Source organism: Etheostoma spectabile, chromosome 5 (genome assembly GCF_008692095.1).
Source record: "Etheostoma spectabile isolate EspeVRDwgs_2016 chromosome 5, UIUC_Espe_1.0, whole genome shotgun sequence".
Taxonomy (NCBI): domain Eukaryota; kingdom Metazoa; phylum Chordata; class Actinopteri; order Perciformes; family Percidae; genus Etheostoma; species Etheostoma spectabile.
The window spans coordinates 32,099,035-32,115,793 of NC_045737.1; the positions used below are offsets into that span (position 1 = coordinate 32,099,035).

The following is a 16,759-nucleotide window of genomic DNA, read 5'->3' on the forward strand; positions in this document are numbered from 1 at the left end:
CAAATGCATGCACTATCTCCACGGCTGACATGCAAAGTATTTTAACAGGCAGTGATAAAGAGACAAGTCTTTCTTCTTACACTCTTCTGCTGAAGGATTTGGTCAAACTGCCAGTTGCTATGAAACTTTCATTAAAAATGTTTCCTGTCAACAAGGGTTTTACATGCAAGGTGACTTTTTTTTTATCTTAAAAAAGTGTAGGCATCAGCATACAGCCACAGCTGGGGTTGAACTTTGTCCTACCTCCAGATAGAAAAACAACAGGCAGAGTATAAAAAGGGGGGAGTAGTGGAGGAAGAGACTTGTTTTTGTTCAAGGAGTTCCAACAACGCAGAGCTGAGCACAGAGAACAGAACCTTTTTATCAAAGGGTAAGTGAAAGAATTCCTTTAAACTGCGTCAAGTTACTTAAAATGCCGCAAATACCCAGAAAGCAAAATGTACTAATTGGTGTTTCTTTTAACAGCTACAGTAAATAGATATATGCTGAGACATAGGACCTAAGGGTATTGCACAATACCTTTCATTGGGTATACTGCATATCAATGTACCATTTTCTATATAAAGTAACCTTGTCATTACATTTGCATCACGTACATAACCTTGGCATGTGGTATTACATTGCAGACAGGCATTTTTAACTTTAAACTTTTAGCACTCAAGCATGCATCTTGTTCACCTGCATGCTGTTCCTTAGTAATTACTGTGTATCCACAAGCTTACATTTGTATAGAAACATGAGCACATATTTGGGAATCTTAAATAAACTGCTTTGCTCACTCTTCTAGTTGCTCTAGTCTCCCTTATATAGCTTTATTTGGGAGGGTCCCTATTTGAAGAATGTAAAAATGATAACCCTTCTCTGACCTTTTGTACAATCCTATCCCTTTTTTCTGCTCAGTTTGACCAATCTCTGATGTTCTACCTTCCCCTTTTCTTCTCTCTCACCCCTTCCACAACTTCTCCATCCCCCCCACCACTCCCTTGTGTCTCTTTGCTCAGCAGATTGGAGCGGTGAGGAGGCACCACAGGGATGTGGGCGTGCCTTAGCCTGCTCACCACTCTCTGCCTGCTCCATGGGGGCGGTGCAGAGAGTGATGGGGGTGGGCCTCGCTGTCAGCTGCCTCCAGCCTGGAAGATAGGGGAGGTGGAGCCAATGAATGGGGCGATGGGCCAGGTGACGGTGCTGGCTCTCTTCCAGGCCAGCTGATTGTTCTGCTTGGTGCAGGCTTCCAGGTATGTCCTCATCGTGTGTTAGCCAATGTCCACCTAGACACCTTGTTAGGACTTTACATTGCATCACCAGCAACAATCTATGGCAAAGCATGGCATTCACACTGCTTTGTTAGTCAGGAAGTGTTACAGTAATGGTATTCAATATTATTAAACTCGGATTTCCCTTGTCTGAGCAGAATGGATGACCTGCGCCAGAAGCTGGAGGGTCAGGGTCTGAAGGATGTGGTCTACATGGTCGTTAACCAGCAGGGGGAGCAAGCACGGCGCCTGCACTCCATGCTGGCACAGAGACTGTCAGAGAACATCACGCTCTACAAACAGGAAGAGCAACAGCCTGATGTCTGGCAGACACTGAGCGGGCAGAAAGATGACTTTCTCATTTATGACAGGTTTGTTACCTGTAGTGGATAGTTCATTCATATTTTGCAAAGGAGATCAAAAGAAAATATTTTATTCTCTGATCCTCAAAGTGTTTTTTTTCGTCTTAATTTGCCATCAGGTGTGGCCGCCTCACCCACCACATTTCTCTTCCATACTCCATCATTGGACTAGGCCATGTTGAGGGTGCGATCAAAGATACCTACTGCAAACGCATATGTGGGGACTGCACTCATGAGGTATAGAACACACATAACTGCAAGAATATGCATTAAATTAAACATGCTTAAGTCCTCACAGCTTTGATGCACTGGCATCTCTTTTGGCTCTGTTGTCATTTCTCCTTTCCTAATTTTTCCACAGAGAACTGAGACACCAGAAGGGTGCGTGGAGAAAGCAGACGCACTGCCTGACGCAGACGCTACCCCAGCTGCGAAGGAAGACACTGGGCATGGTCACGGTCATGGTCACAGGCATGGTCACCACCACGGTCATCACCATGGGGTTCAACCCCGGAGCCATGATCACAACCATGGTCATCACCATGGGGTTAACCATGGCGTTCAACCCCGTGGCCATGATCACAACCATGGTCATCACCATGGGGTTAACCATGGCGTTCAACCCCGTGGCCATGATCACAACCATGGTCATCACCATGGAAGCCATGATGGCGTCGGCCAGCAAAGTGTAGGGCAACAGAATTTAGATGTAGCCCAGGTGCAGATGTCACAGGAGGTCCGTGAGGTCCCTTTGAAGCCCTGAGTGAATGAAGTTAGGTGAAAGTCAAAGTACAGCTGACAGTGGAGAGCAGGCTCAGACAACGAAGCCTCTCCCAAAGCCAGCTGATGCTGACACTGACGCAGGCTGTTCGGCGATGCAGGGAGCGAGCAACTGGTCGGTCTATGACACTGTGACGAGGCGCTGCCCGCCTCCTGACAGTGACACGGACAGAGAGTCGACGCAGCCACTCACGTTGCGGAGACCTGACAGTGACGCTCGCCTCCTGCTGCCTGACAGCAGCCTCAGCCAGCCCAATGAGCCTGACCCCAAGGCGTGAGCTGAGGATGAGAGCAGCTGTAAGCTGGCTCTGATATCAGCCTCATTTTAATACCAGAAACATCGGGGCCAAGCGCTCTTTTTACCAACAAGTATTGCCCTGGGAGAGGGCAGGGCAGTCCCTGACAGCATGAGATAGATGAACACGAGTCCCGGATCACACTGATAAAGATTAAATAAAGTAGATAAACACATTAAGCAACTTCTTAACTTTTCAAATTTGACAACAAGTATGCAAATAATTTGACTAAGCCTTAAAGAATATAGGACTTGTTTCTCCTGTCTCCGCTTATCTGTCAGTGGGTTGCTCTCATCCTTTCTCAGAAGTGTAGTTGTCATGTTCACAAATGAGCTCCTCCATTTTGCTCTCTCCTTCCTTTATGAAACCAGGCGCAGAAACTACACTCTAGTGGCGTCTGTATGAAGTCAGGCAGGAGAGAGGGGAGAAGGTAGTTTAGGAACATGAGAAACAAACATCTCAAAGTTCAGTATCCAAGGATATTTGAGGGAACAGAAAAAAAATAAGATAGATTCTTTAAATACTGCAAAAAATTAGGCAGGGAGTAACATAATTGAAAGTACAATAAAAAGGGAAAGCACTGGCCCGCTACTGGGAAAAATAAGTCATAAAAAACGTTTTAAAACAAATTGTGTTTATCCCAATGATGTGTTTGTATGTAGCGCGAGCTATTGATTATTGTTCTTGATTACATGTAACGGCAGTAACCACCATGAATGGCTTTTTTTTTTTTCCTTAAGTCTGCAAGCTTAAACACATGGCAGGAGTATATTTTACCACATTTCAAACGTTGAATGCTAGATGTTCCTGTATGTTTTCTTTGCAATTTCTGGATTTGCTTTGTAGGTTGCAAATTACACACATTTATACAAGGCTTGCTTAAAAAAAATTCATGACTCTATGGTTTAGAAAAAGGGCAGAGGGGAAATGAAAGCGGAGCAATGGATGATGGATGGTGGGAATACACTCAGTACTTAATGAAGGTTTCTGTGGAAAGATAACAATAACATTGAAAATCGGATGCTTGTACAGAGAACTGTATTGTGTTAAGGCTGTCAAACATGGAAACGGAGAGTTGAATAAAGATGGTTGAGTTACTTTTTGAGTTTGTGTGTGTTCTTGGTAAAGTTGGAACATAACGTTAACTGCATAGTGACTTACACATTTGCTGTGTAAGAAGAATTGCTGGGTCTGGGGCAGGGGAGAGGGACTCTTGGGAAGTTGGATGCATGTTACAACAACAAAGAACAAGGGGTTATATCACCCCCAATACTTAATACATTTATGATTGTCATAAAAGTCTGTTGCATGCCATCCAAATTAAAATCCAGCAATACACATATCTCAAGCTTTTATGCCCATTATGCCATTAATAAAGTGTTTTAAGTCACATATATTTTGGAGATCCAGGGGAAAAAAGTGTGCTATTAAAGCTGTTCTGCCTAATATTTGTCAGTAGATGGCGATGAAGGTCTACACTGTGAACCACTACAACACTCAAAACAGCTGGTGAGTTTACTGTCCTCCTTGCTGGCCTCATATAGGCTTACCAGTTCTAGACAGCTCCATCTATTTTTAACAGAGTGCCTCTTCACCTAAAATCCTCCACTAAAGTGGCTTTTCCATTCTGATGAATTACTCTTGCATGTTCAAGGATCATGCATGATAGCCCTATTTCTAGAGTTTTCCTCTATGCACACATTTACCAACACATGCAATTTCAATCCCATTGGTTCTAACTATTCTGATTTTTACATGAGAAAACGCACATGCCACAGTGTCAGTAAGTAAGTAAGTAAGTAAAATTTATTTGTATAGCACTTTTCTCAGATGAAGATCACAAAGGGCTTCACAACAAAAGGAAGCATTAACAACTCTCATAAATACAATGCATCACAAAAAACAAAAGAATAACACGTACACATAAGACCAGCCTAACCACCCTACAATCTAGTTAAAAGCCTCTTTAAAAAGCAGAGTTTTCAACTGAGTTTTAAAGTTTTCCACACAATCTAAGCAGCGCATGGAAGGAGGCAAAGCGTTCCACAACCTAGGTGCAACCACCTGAAATGAACGGTCCCCCCTAGTTTTAAAATGTGTAAGGGGGGCAACTAATAGTCTCTGGCCTGTTGATCTCAAACTACGTGAGGATGTACGCAGCTGTATCAGGTCAGAGATGTATGGGGGTGCCTGTCCTTGTAGGGCTCTAAAAGTTAGGACCAAAATTTTGAAGTGCATTCTAAATATCACTGGTAACCAATGAAGTGAAGCTAAAACTGGAGTAATGTGTGCCCTTTTACTCGTGTGGGTTAAAAGTCTAGCAGCAGAATTTTGGACAGTCTGGAGACGACAAAGATCCTTCTTATTAAGGCAAAGTCAGCTTGAAGAGGACACTACATGGGATGTGAGTGAGCTCTCATCATTTCAGGAAATGCTTTCCCTTAAATATAATTAATTTAAAAATGGACAATGAAACAAAAAATCAAACAAAAAACAGAAAGACCAGTATTTGGTCAGTTGTAATTTTACACATTTTACCTATTTTGGTCAGTTGTAATTTTACACATCTAACAGCTGGTTTATGACATATATGCATACGCATATTGAAGATTAATCAGAATCAGAATCAGAATCAGCTTTATTTGCCAGGTATGAGGACACATACGAGGATTTTTTCTTTGGAGCATCGTTGCTCACAATGCGTTTACACATACAAAAACAACCAAAACAAAAATATACACAGTAATATAATACACAAAATATACATACTCTAAACAGAAACAATCTAGAGGCATGAGTGCAATGAAGAGTTCAATAAAAATTATTTAAATGTGGAGCATAGTGCAAAGGATACTGGGATAGATAGTATTATGTTATTAAATCACAATATGAACAGTATGAACATTATGAACATTATGAACAGTTGTGAAATAGGAAATGAGAACGATGAGTGAATAACAAATAATAAGTGAGATATGAGCATGAGAATGATGAATAGTACTAAATAAGTGGAATAATAAGTGGAACCATTAAACAGGTGCTGTAGAGACAGTGTTACTGGGTTATGGACCAGAACTGAACTTGACACCGTGGGTCAGAAGTCAGCTGTTCATCAGAGAGATGGCTTGTGGGTAGAAACTGTTTCCTGAGTCTGTTAATGATACACTTGTTGAATCTTTTTTTGCATTGATTATATCAATGATAGACTGTGACAATAGAAAATAGCTTTTATTCTATTTAAATAAAAAAACTGCATTTGGTTTGTGTACATTTTGTTGGCACTTTGTGCTAATCTTGCTGTTATGATGTGAATTTACAGCTTGAAACCTGTGAAATTGTCTTCAAGACCTTTTCTCAGTAGCTACAATGTATTTGAATTGCCTTTCCCACTGTGTGTCTGAAAAGGTCAACAAGCAACCGGAGGTAACAAATGAGGCCGAGGTGAACTGCCTGTGTGGGCGTAATTGGGCTGAAGATCCAATACAGGGGAACAGTGACTTATGGGTAATTACCTGCAATGTCCTGAGACGAAGATCTGTGAGTAGCTGTCTCTCTGATTCAATCAGCCCCACACAGAGCGGCCTCGGTCTTAATTGTCCGATATGCTTTCCCCCGATGCACAACTGTTCCTGCGGCCGTTCCTCTCCACTTACTCCAGCAGCAAGAGAGAGAGAGAGAGAGAGAGGGACAATCACACACTTGTGAACTCATTCACACACACACACACACAGTACACCTGTGTTTCTCACAAACAATTTCAGATTCTCCACCCTACAACCACATCATTTCTATTTTCCTCTCTTGACACATATAATGTGCATTTGTAATCTCAGACTACAGTGGGCTGTACATTTTCTTCATTAACATCCTTTTCTGTCATTCAATCCATTTACATGCACACCAATATTATTCTAATATTCAGAAATTGACAACAGTCCAAATTTGATATGTGTAATGTACAGTAAACGGCATGTTCTGGTTGGATATGCTGAATAAGGCCTTTATCCAAATATAGCATTTTCTGATTAAGGCAAGGGTATTGTTCGGGTTTTGGAGGCATTCTTTGGACATGTATACAGCGCATTCGGAATATGCGTCTCAATCTGGGTTTTTACAGCAGTTTATGGCTTATGGTCAGCTCTGTGTGTTGCTATGGTTGCTGTAAACCGACCAACCAGCCAACAGTTTGCAAGGCTGCAGAGTCAGACCATATAGGGAGAAACACAACCTATTAACATCATCAAAGACTTGGACATCAACAGGTTTTTGAGAAATTGGTTGAAGGAATGAAAGAGGGACGCTGTAAATTCTGAAAAAATCCTGTTTTGCATGGCTACTTGTAAACTGGAACATTAGTGGAATACTTCCATTAGCTATGTTAACATCTTAGTCGGAATATTGTCTTTTTCAGAATTAGGGCAAACACTGGAATATTATGTGCATGCAGGGGTGTCGGACTGGGTGTGGAAAGGGGACTGAGTACCCAGGGCCCTCATGTGAGGAGGGCCCAAAAAGATGTTAGAAAAAATAACTGTGGATGTGGGTAGAGACCCATGGAGAAATGAGAATTTTGTGCTACGCCACTGTGTGCATGTTAGTCAGTGATCTGAGCTGACCTTTACTACGCAGTATGATGATTGTGTACTTTTACAGTAACGGCACGGTTGGCAGTGAGTTAAAGGAGAAGTCCAGTAAATTCCAACACATAGCTCTGTTGTTTGTAAATGTGGAGTGCTGTCAGTAGAGAGAGAAACGAAACCAATCGGTGCTGCCTACACCGTGTTATCCTCCTGCTAGAGTTAGCACCTAACAGGCTTAAACAGAATCTGACTGCTGGAGATGTTCAAGAAATGCATGAAAGTTGAGCTAATTCAGCTGTGTTTAGTTCCTGTGTTGATACTGGGAGGAGAGCTTAGGGACCGTCTACAAATTACAACACAGAAAAGCAATACAACCATATTTTCAAAAATAGGAATATGCTTATTTTTAAAAGTAAGTGCTGTAGTACAACTAGCAAGAGATGAGTTATGATTGATGTAATTTTGGAGAAACTACCTTATTTAATCATTAAATTGATAGACTACGTATTTTTGTTTTATCTCTTTTCTGTGTTGTAGTTTGTTGACGGTCCCTAACCTCTCTAACTGTCGTCTCAAAACAGGAACTAAACACGGCTGAATTAGCACAACTTTCACATCTCCAGCAGTCAGATTCACTGTGTTCACTCTGAAGGAATCACTGCACATGGGCAGGCACTTTTAATGACATTTTGAACATGTTAAGCGGCTAAAAGCACTTTTATAACTTGCCCTGTTTAAGCCTGTTGGGTGCTAACTCTAGCAGGAGGATAGTACGGTGTAGGCAGCACCGATTAGTTCAGTTTCTCTCTCTACTGACAGCACTCCACATTTACAAACAACAGAGCTACGTGTTGGAATCGACCGGAATTCTCCTTTAAGGAGGTCTTTTGAACAGAGTTTGGCCAGTTACAATTTAAATTGAATCCATGATAGAATACTGTTCTAAATTACAGTAACTTGATCTCGATAACCCAGTAAAATCTAATTTTTTCCAGCACACACATTATGTTATTGGGTTAATCAAATACTGAGTCCAATTTAATGAGTGTTTAGAAACACAAACATTCTTTGGAATTATCTATTTAAAATCAGTTAAAATGTCTTCTTTTATTTTGAAGGACAACTGATTGGGGGTGGTAGTACCTCAGTCTGTAGGGAGTTGGGTTGGGAACCAGAGAGTCTCTGGTTCAAGTCCCCATATGGACCAAAGTATGGTAGTGGACTTGTAGCTGGAGAGGTGCCAGTTAACCTCCTGGGCACTGTCAAGGTGCTCTTGAGCAAGGCACCAAACCCCTAACTGCTCGGGGATGCCTTTCCATGGGCAGCCCCCCCACTCTGACATCTCTCCATTTAGTCCATGTATAGGTACTGAGCAAATGTGTGTAATTCAGTCCTGTGTGTAATAACAACAGAGTGTAAAATGCGGGATTAATGAAGTATACATTATTATTATTACAAAAAAAGACATATGCAATATGATTAAGATGCTGTATACATTTATTGTGTAACTTGTTCAAAGCTTATTAATCACACACACAAAACCAGAAGGGCTCAACTGGTAAGAGAACAATATCAAATCATTAAAGATCAACACAGTTCTTGGCCTTGAGTAAAACAGCAGCCGACAGACGAAAACAGTGACTCCAAGGCCAAGGGGGGGGCTGGAAATTGGCGCAGTCATCTCAATTAATGAAGCGAATACAAACTGATACATTTTAGGTTTGAGGTTTTTACAATTGCAATGCACAACGCAGCTGTTACCAATTCCGACAAGCAGAATATTTCCAGTTTTACGAGCCTGGATAACACGTCAGAGAATAACAGTGCACACATAACTCACGCTGCCCTATGCACTGTGGTCTGATGAGGTGGTGGGGTGATCTGGGGACGCTAAGCAGACAAATAAATAACACATGGATGGAAATCAAGTCAACAATTATACTATATCGTTAACAACCGGAAAAAAAATGTCTGGCTAAATGCTGTTTGGTTTAAAACTTTCAACCAGCACAAATTCCAGCACTCAAGATTACTTCACGGTTTTATTGAGCGACAAAAGCCGACGCAAAACCAAGAAGCTGGAGGCCAAAAGACATCATAATAAAACACTGTAGCCCCTTCAAATGCACTTTTTCAATAATGAAATGCTAAAATCACATAGTGGGAGAACTGTAAGAGTGTAGAGTTACAGTGTAACTCTTTCACTCTGCCTATATTTTGATATGACTTTATAAAATACTATATCTACTTGCTCTATATATCCATAAATCGTATAGCAAACATCAAATACTCCATTACAGTACATTATTCTATCAATCTGGTAGTGTAAAATATGTCCCATAAACATAAACTCTGCAGGACAAAACTTAAGCTTATCAATATTGAAAGTTCCTCATTGTCTAATTATCGTGCGGAATAAAAAAAAAACTATAATGCTGTTTTATAATAACAAGTAGTTCATATTTAGTCCAAAAATACAATATATATATAAAAAAAATGAATACTATTTTTAACATCAGATATATGTACAAAGTGCTTGCTCTGAAGTGTCTGACATGTATAAGCTTGAAATAACAGTTTTACACTAGGTTAAGAATGGGCTCATTGTGTACTGGCAAAAAAGAAAATTGCAGACACAATGCAGTAAACACCTGTACAGTAAGCTCGAACAAAAAAAGAAAAAGAAAAAAGCACCTCAGATTCATCTTCCTCGCTGTAACCTTTGGAAAAAAAAAAAAAAAACTTTCAGTGATTTAACGTTATTTGTTTCCCCAACTTTTCCTTGATATCGTAATTGCATTGCGAATTCCCATTCACAATTACCAAGGTACAACTGAAAAAGAACCCTCCCCCCCCCCCACACACCCACCCCATTATCTAATCTTCCTTCATGTACACAGAAAGCCTTGTGGGGATCTTTGGATGGGTTGGAACACAGAACGTTGGATGAGCATGATTAGGTGACTATATATCACATTTGGGGCAAAAACGGTTTTATTGTTGCTCTGATGACTGATCAAATAGCCGAAACAAACCTTTTCCATTTCTCCCAGGCAAAACATTTTCAGAATCATCTAATTTGCAGGTTTTTATCACCAAAAAATACACACAACACATAGATCGATGTACTCTCTCTCTCTCTCTCTTCTTTCCCTTCCCACTACAGCAAGGCTAAATGCAGGAAATATACATGTACTGAGCAGCAACATATTGTGATTAGTAACATTATTGACATAAAAATATATATACTTGTAATTTTACAGCACTAGCAAATATATTAAGACATTTCTGCAACAGCATTGCATTGCTGGTATCATCAGCACTAGGCAGCAACAACAGGACACTGAGCTCTGAGAGACAGAAAGAGAAAAATGGCACATATGCATCATATTCACAGTTTTTAAAATTGTCATTTTACTCTGTCTCTCTTCTTTATTGGATTGTCTAATACAAAATATCTATTCTATCTGCTTGGCCTGCTTATCTTAAGGAGGATTCCACACCAACATTGTTCAAAGGCAGGATGTGTGTCCTTTGCACGGTGAAGGATGTTTTGTTGTGTTGTGCTCATTTTGGAGGTTGCCTTGATGTCACACAATAATAATACTTCAGACTCAATTATAGACTCGCTGTAACTGAAATTAACACACACACATATATCGCGCAACCTCTATTAGCCTAGGCTTAGACAGCTTATTATATACAATAATGCTGCTGTGTTTGTTATTGGCATATTGTAAAAGTCTCCATGATATATTCATAATACGAAAACATATGAGGAGCCTAAAAACCTGACAATAGGTTTTCTCTGCTACCCTCTCACCCACACAGGCCATTATAAAAAAGCATATACGGTCAATGAACCAAGGGCAACCTTACACCACAAGCTAATCGGACTAAATAAATGATTAAGCAACAGATTCTGCCCAAGGTTTTGTCCTAAATGTGGTTATTCTAAGAAAGGTATGGGGGCAAAATAACTAGGAATCCATGCCTAATTACCCCCATATTACCTAGTAGGCCTGACCAAAAGGCATACTACATCTTTGTGTGTATCTGTCGCTCTGTCAAACCGCCACATGGAATTTAAAGTCTTTCAGCACTAGCCCTGAACAACATTTTTGGTTTGGAAATTGTGGTCAGCTTTATGAGCACGATCCGAAATGTGAACCTTATACTTTATTGACCTCCCTTGCCACCATTTTCTCCCACAATTTTCATCTCATTATTTATGACTACGTCAGAAAGGCAAAATTAAATTTCAATAAAGGAAAATGTTTTGGATGTAGTGTGTATTTAGGCATGCATGTTACTGTGTTCGTGCATGTGCAGGTTTTTAGTCATGGATCTGTGAACAGAGAGGCTTTACAACACCTATACATAGCAGCACTTGCATGTACATAACAATACATATATGCACAGATCCTTAGCACAGAAATGGCAAGCCAATAACATTATCATAGGCACAGGTTGATAACGTGTATTTAAGTAACTATAAAATGTTACTAGCTAATTACAGCTTTTAAATACTTTCACCGTCTTTCAACTTGTTCCAGTCCCTGCTATAACGATGCTACATGAGAAGAATACAACTCCTAAGTAGAAAGCTTACTCATTAAGGTTTAGTTTACATGATTATGGCTGGGTGCTAGTTGTACAGGTGAGACTTTGCTGCTGTCACAGGACAAAATTAAATAACTGCTAGGTGTGTATTTTGTGTAACTATATCAATGTGCCCTTGAGCAAGGCACTTGGTGGTGCTCAGTATACTAAAGCACTGTTTGAATCTGAATAAAAGGATTCCTCTTACCATAAGAATGGCTGTAAGCAACATGTTGTCGCTATGCACGTCAGAATCAAATGGAATAAATGATTCCATGCTGCAAATTGTTTTATCAGTCTGTAATGTGCAATGCATTCCAGGAATTAGATAAAATGGTTTGATTTCCCTGTTATTCGTCACCTCTACTTTTACTTCAGTTAGTGATTGCCTATATATAGTTTTTCCCCAGTGACTTACTGCATGTACTATGTGTGTGCTCATTTGTACCGTATGTTCTTTTCAGTTGTTGAAAGTATTTCTTCTATTAAACTATTGTGGCTGTCGATAGATAAAAATACCTTGACATCATATAATCTACGCTTGGCCACGTATTCATGGTCATGTCATCAGCTTACCATTACTTAAAATAAAGCCAGGATTGCAAGGTATAATTGCATAGTTTTGTTTTCGACTGCATTTTAGGGTGGATTTTCCTTAAAGTACTAATAAGATGACACGATGTAATAACAAATAGAAGAATACAAAATGAGCCACAATAGAGCGGCAAAACATCTCAGCCAGCAAGAGGTATTAATCACAGCTTCTTCTTGGTGTGGTGTGAAAAACACGACTAGAATGTGCTTCTCCCGATCAATCATTCACTGACATCTCTCTTTAACATTAAGACTTCTACGATGCCATTGCTCTAAACACAATTAGCCAGATGTGTAATGTGATCCAACATAGTTTAGCAGTAAGCTAATGCTTTTTAACTCAATGCAATCACAGTCGCAGCCTACTATCTGTGTGTATTGTGCATGGATGTACACAAATAGAGCAGGTTTGTGGTGTTTCCTTCTGGCTGCCTTTGCATCAAATTAAGTGATGTAGCAGATGTGAAAGAGTAAAGAATCCACCTTGGTAGCTTTTCAAACTCTCCCTTTTCAGCACCCCCTGAAAACAAACGCCTGTTCACTCTAATCCACACTGTGCAAGTTATTTGGTTTCAGGTAGAAACGGGCTTTTGTGACTGTTAGGGACTGCATGGTCCTTAATAGGCCTGATGGCATTGCCATTTTAGGGTGAGAGGTTCCCCAGCAGGTCTGGGGTGATGTACCCTACAGGCATAGCAGGTATAGCCTTGAGTTGGTGCTGTGGCGGGCAGGGAGGGGGAGACTGGCGGGGGGGCGGGTTAAGGAGCAGACTGTGTTGACTGTCCACTTCCTGTACAACTGTGTAGTCTGCAACAGGGGCAAAGAACTGGGGTTGGGGAGAGTCAGGAAGAATGTAAGGCGATTGATTATCCTCTGCTGTGGCTCCAGGTTTGGTCTCCACCGGCTGAGGGTGTATGGTTTGATAACCCTCGCCAGGCACGGGGGAGCTAGGGCGTGTGTTGATTTGCCGGGCGATGCTCTCTGTGGTGTAGCCGCTTCCTTCTGGATCCACCACCAGCAGCTGAAACTGCAGCTCCTTCTGATTATTGTCCTCAATGTCCTCACTCCATTTGTGCTTTATTTCCCTCTTTTGTGTTTTCTCCTCTGTGGCTAAGGTACTCTCCTGGATTCTGAGTTGCTGGCCAGGAGACAGTACCACGCCCCCAGAGGGCATCACATTGCTGACTTGCGCATAGAAGTCTGTGTTGACCCAAGTCTGGGGCCCTTCAGTTTGAGTTTGGACCAGGGGCCTCTCGCCTCTTTCTGGGGTTGGGGCTCTTTCTACAGCATTGAAGGAGGCTTCTCTGTCCTCCGGTTGGCCTGGCAGCAGGGTGGCCATCAGCATTAGGGTGTCCTGGTCCGGCAGATCTGGGTTATAACAGCTGGACCGGCCTGAGTCATCATCAGGAAAACTGGAGCAGAGCAAAAAAAAAAAGGTAAAAACAGAGATAACATTCATATTTGTGGAGCCATCTGGCAGAATGAAAACAGTATTTACATGAGAATCTGTGCGCTACGACGTTGGATTACCCTATGTTTATGTGGCGGCTGATGCGTTGGGATAGCAGCCTCTGGGTGTCTGTGCCCTGGTTGTCCTTCTTCTCTCCAGTATCTGCATCCTCAGCCTCCACCTCTATGAACTCCACCCATGGCTCGGCTTGGTAGAAATCCTGCGCATAAGTGGGTAGGCCACCCATACCTCCACCACTCAGGATGAAATTCAGCTCGTCCAGCTTCCCCTTCTGCATGTGCACAAATTTGCATGTAAGTGTATATGGCAATCCTAATAAAAGTCCTACTTTTTCTATTCTCTGCACATATTGTGGCATTGTAACATGTGTACATAAAGTGGCAGCTGCAAACCCAACACACTTTGTGTTTCCCATTTGTCTGAGTATGAAATAGCAGCATTATTATTATTGTACTCATCCCTATCAGTACTTTTTTTTTTTTCCAGGTCCAGGGTTGAGGTTGTTTTGTAAAGAGTAAACAGGCTGCTTGTTAAATGCATCCCACATCATTTTGGAAATATTACACCCACAGACAATGCTGAACCAAGACTCTTGGCATATCACATTATCCCTTAGTGGTGCTCCTGTCCTTGTTTACTTACACAAAAACAAGAGTGCCTGTTTGCTTTCAAATTATTTATGGACATTATTGCTTTTATTTGATTGTTCACAAAGATGATAAACATGCCCTAAATTTGCAGATAGACAGTGGGTGGTGTGATGATTCCATGGCCTAATGTACCATAGCTAACTGAGCCAAATGGAAGCCCAAGAGTGTCTGTTTTAATGTCAATATATATATATATATATATATATATATATATATATAAAACAGTGGTTTACTTTACTGAATTATTAATTGAATTAACAATTTACTGAATAAAAACACAATTCTCATTTGTTGGCTGCTGTAAATTATTGATGTTTAAACTTTTGCACTGCTGCATTTGTAGAATGTTTTATTCTTTGCAACTAGAATGCATTATATACTGTATGTATTAGAGCACGGGTGTCAAACTCAACTTCACTAAGGGCCACACTGGAAAATAAGAATCACATCAAGGGCCAGACATGTTTAGTTTATTGATATGCTTTTATTTAATCAAAAAAGTGAAATATCTTTGACTGTATTATTGCATATGTCACATAGCCTTCTCACTTACAGTTTGGTCGACGTAAAGTCCTAAAGAAGTCAGGAAAAAGTTTCTCAGTCCATCATAGAAAAAAGCACCCAAAACATTTGAAAAAGTAACAAAAACGTCAAAAAATATGACAACAGCATCAGAAAAAGCAACAAAAACTAGGTGGGCCGAAATGTGTTGTGAACCTAAATTGATATGGGGCCGGATCATAATCTACAAGGGGCCGGATTTGGCCCACGGGCCTTGAGTTTAACACATGTGTATTAGAGTCTGAGATATTGGATTTATGAGAGTTCCAAAATTTATTACTATATATGTATATATATAAAATATATATATATCTATATATATATATATATATATATATATATATATATATAAGCCAATATTTGTTTTGTAAAGTAAATATATAAAATTTAGTGTCCGAAGTGGGATATTTTCCAGTTGAAATATAAACTTGTCAGTGCTCTCTGGAGGATGTAATGGAGGAAAAGTTTTGAATTACCACAACCACAGTATCTTTAGTACTGCAATTGTTTGCTTGGCTGACATAGACACCGATAACAACACATCTGTGATGAGCTAAGACCGGACGGCTACTGCACAAAACCAGGATAAGGGATTAAGCCAACAGGATAGTCCAGTTATCCCGGATGAATTTAGCCTAGACTTGGGTGCACAAAAGCAGAGGCACCTAAGTTACCATGGAGATTTATTCTCTACAGCTAGCCCGGTCCCGATTTATTAATCCTGGAGCCTTTTCTGTTCACTCAGCAGCGGGTTTACCTTATTTTTATTATTATTATTATTATCAGCCTGCATTAAAATACAACAGATGCTTGTTGCTGTTCAGTTAAATACTCTTAATATTTTAACATTGTGACTGTTATTTTAACAATTATCCATGTTACTGTCGTTGTTATTGTTATATTGCTGCTGTTCATTTTGTTGTTAGAAGTTTGATGAATATATTCCTGCAGATGTGGAGATAATTGGAAATAGCTGATAAAGTTGCAAATGTGTTTTAACTGAAGTCAGTTACTAAGGGCAATATATAAAGTGCTGTAATATTAATGTGTGTTTCTATAGTAGACACCTTAAATTATTTTAGTTGATTCATTTTTTTTTGTATTCCTTAACGACTATAATTTAGGAGGATTGGACATCTATAAGAACATATCCTAATTGTACAATCCTCCCAAATTATAGGCTTAGTTTACTGGACCAGTAACTATCTAGTGTAGCCTACTGTAATAATACTAATAATAATAATACATTTTATTTTATACATTTTACTGCACATTCATGTAACAATGGAGAGAGGACACCTCAATGGTTTTTGACATTATATTTTGCTGTGGGGAAGAATAACAGATGAATATACTATGTTACATTCATGTTTACAGTGTGCATTCAATTTATCACTTAATTATCTTTATAGTTTCTAGATTTTAGAGTCCAATTTCTTCAGTGTCTTTCTTTTCTACGTCCATATATACGAGAGAGCAAAGCAAATAATATGTAAAGAAAAGAACTCTTCCTCTGTGGGAAAAAAACAGGTGAGACAAAGCGTGGCAGATAATAGAAGAGCGACAGAGTGATATATCTAAAAATATGCATTTATTAACTACTGCTCTTA

At 40.0% G+C, this 16,759-nt stretch overlaps 2 protein-coding genes and 1 long non-coding RNA gene across 7 annotated transcripts in view; 1 reads left to right on the top strand and 2 right to left on the bottom strand.

Moving 5' to 3' along the window:
* The window catches only part of LOC116689561 (uncharacterized), a 414,017-nt gene that overhangs the window by 297,982 nt on the left and 99,276 nt on the right, over positions 1 to 16,759 (bottom strand). The window lies entirely within an intron of this gene.
* Positions 185 to 3,787, top strand: selenop (selenoprotein P). 5 transcript variants are annotated; one of them, XM_032516106.1, is made up of 6 exons: positions 185 to 370; positions 1,005 to 1,235; positions 1,412 to 1,624; positions 1,735 to 1,852; positions 1,977 to 2,103; positions 2,149 to 3,787. In XM_032516106.1, the coding sequence occupies exons 2-6, from the start codon at positions 1,033 to 1,035 to the stop codon at positions 2,676 to 2,678; spliced, it is 1,191 nt and encodes a 396-aa protein (XP_032371997.1). In that variant the 5' UTR covers positions 185 to 370; positions 1,005 to 1,032; the 3' UTR covers positions 2,679 to 3,787. The 5 variants fall into 5 exon arrangements, with proteins under 5 accessions (XP_032371997.1, XP_032371998.1, XP_032371994.1 ...); XM_032516107.1 differs by having other exon boundaries at positions 2,206 to 3,787; XM_032516103.1 differs by having other exon boundaries at positions 1,977 to 3,787.
* Positions 10,137 to 16,759, bottom strand: part of ghra (growth hormone receptor a) — a 30,792-nt gene continuing 24,169 nt past the window's right edge. The window contains exons 9-10 of the mRNA XM_032516094.1: positions 13,998 to 14,209; positions 10,137 to 13,879 (exon numbers count right to left, since the gene is read on the bottom strand). Coding sequence (XP_032371985.1) covers positions 13,111 to 13,879; positions 13,998 to 14,209 — 981 coding nt within the window. The 3' untranslated portion in view covers positions 10,137 to 13,110. The remainder of the gene's footprint in view (positions 13,880 to 13,997; positions 14,210 to 16,759) is intronic.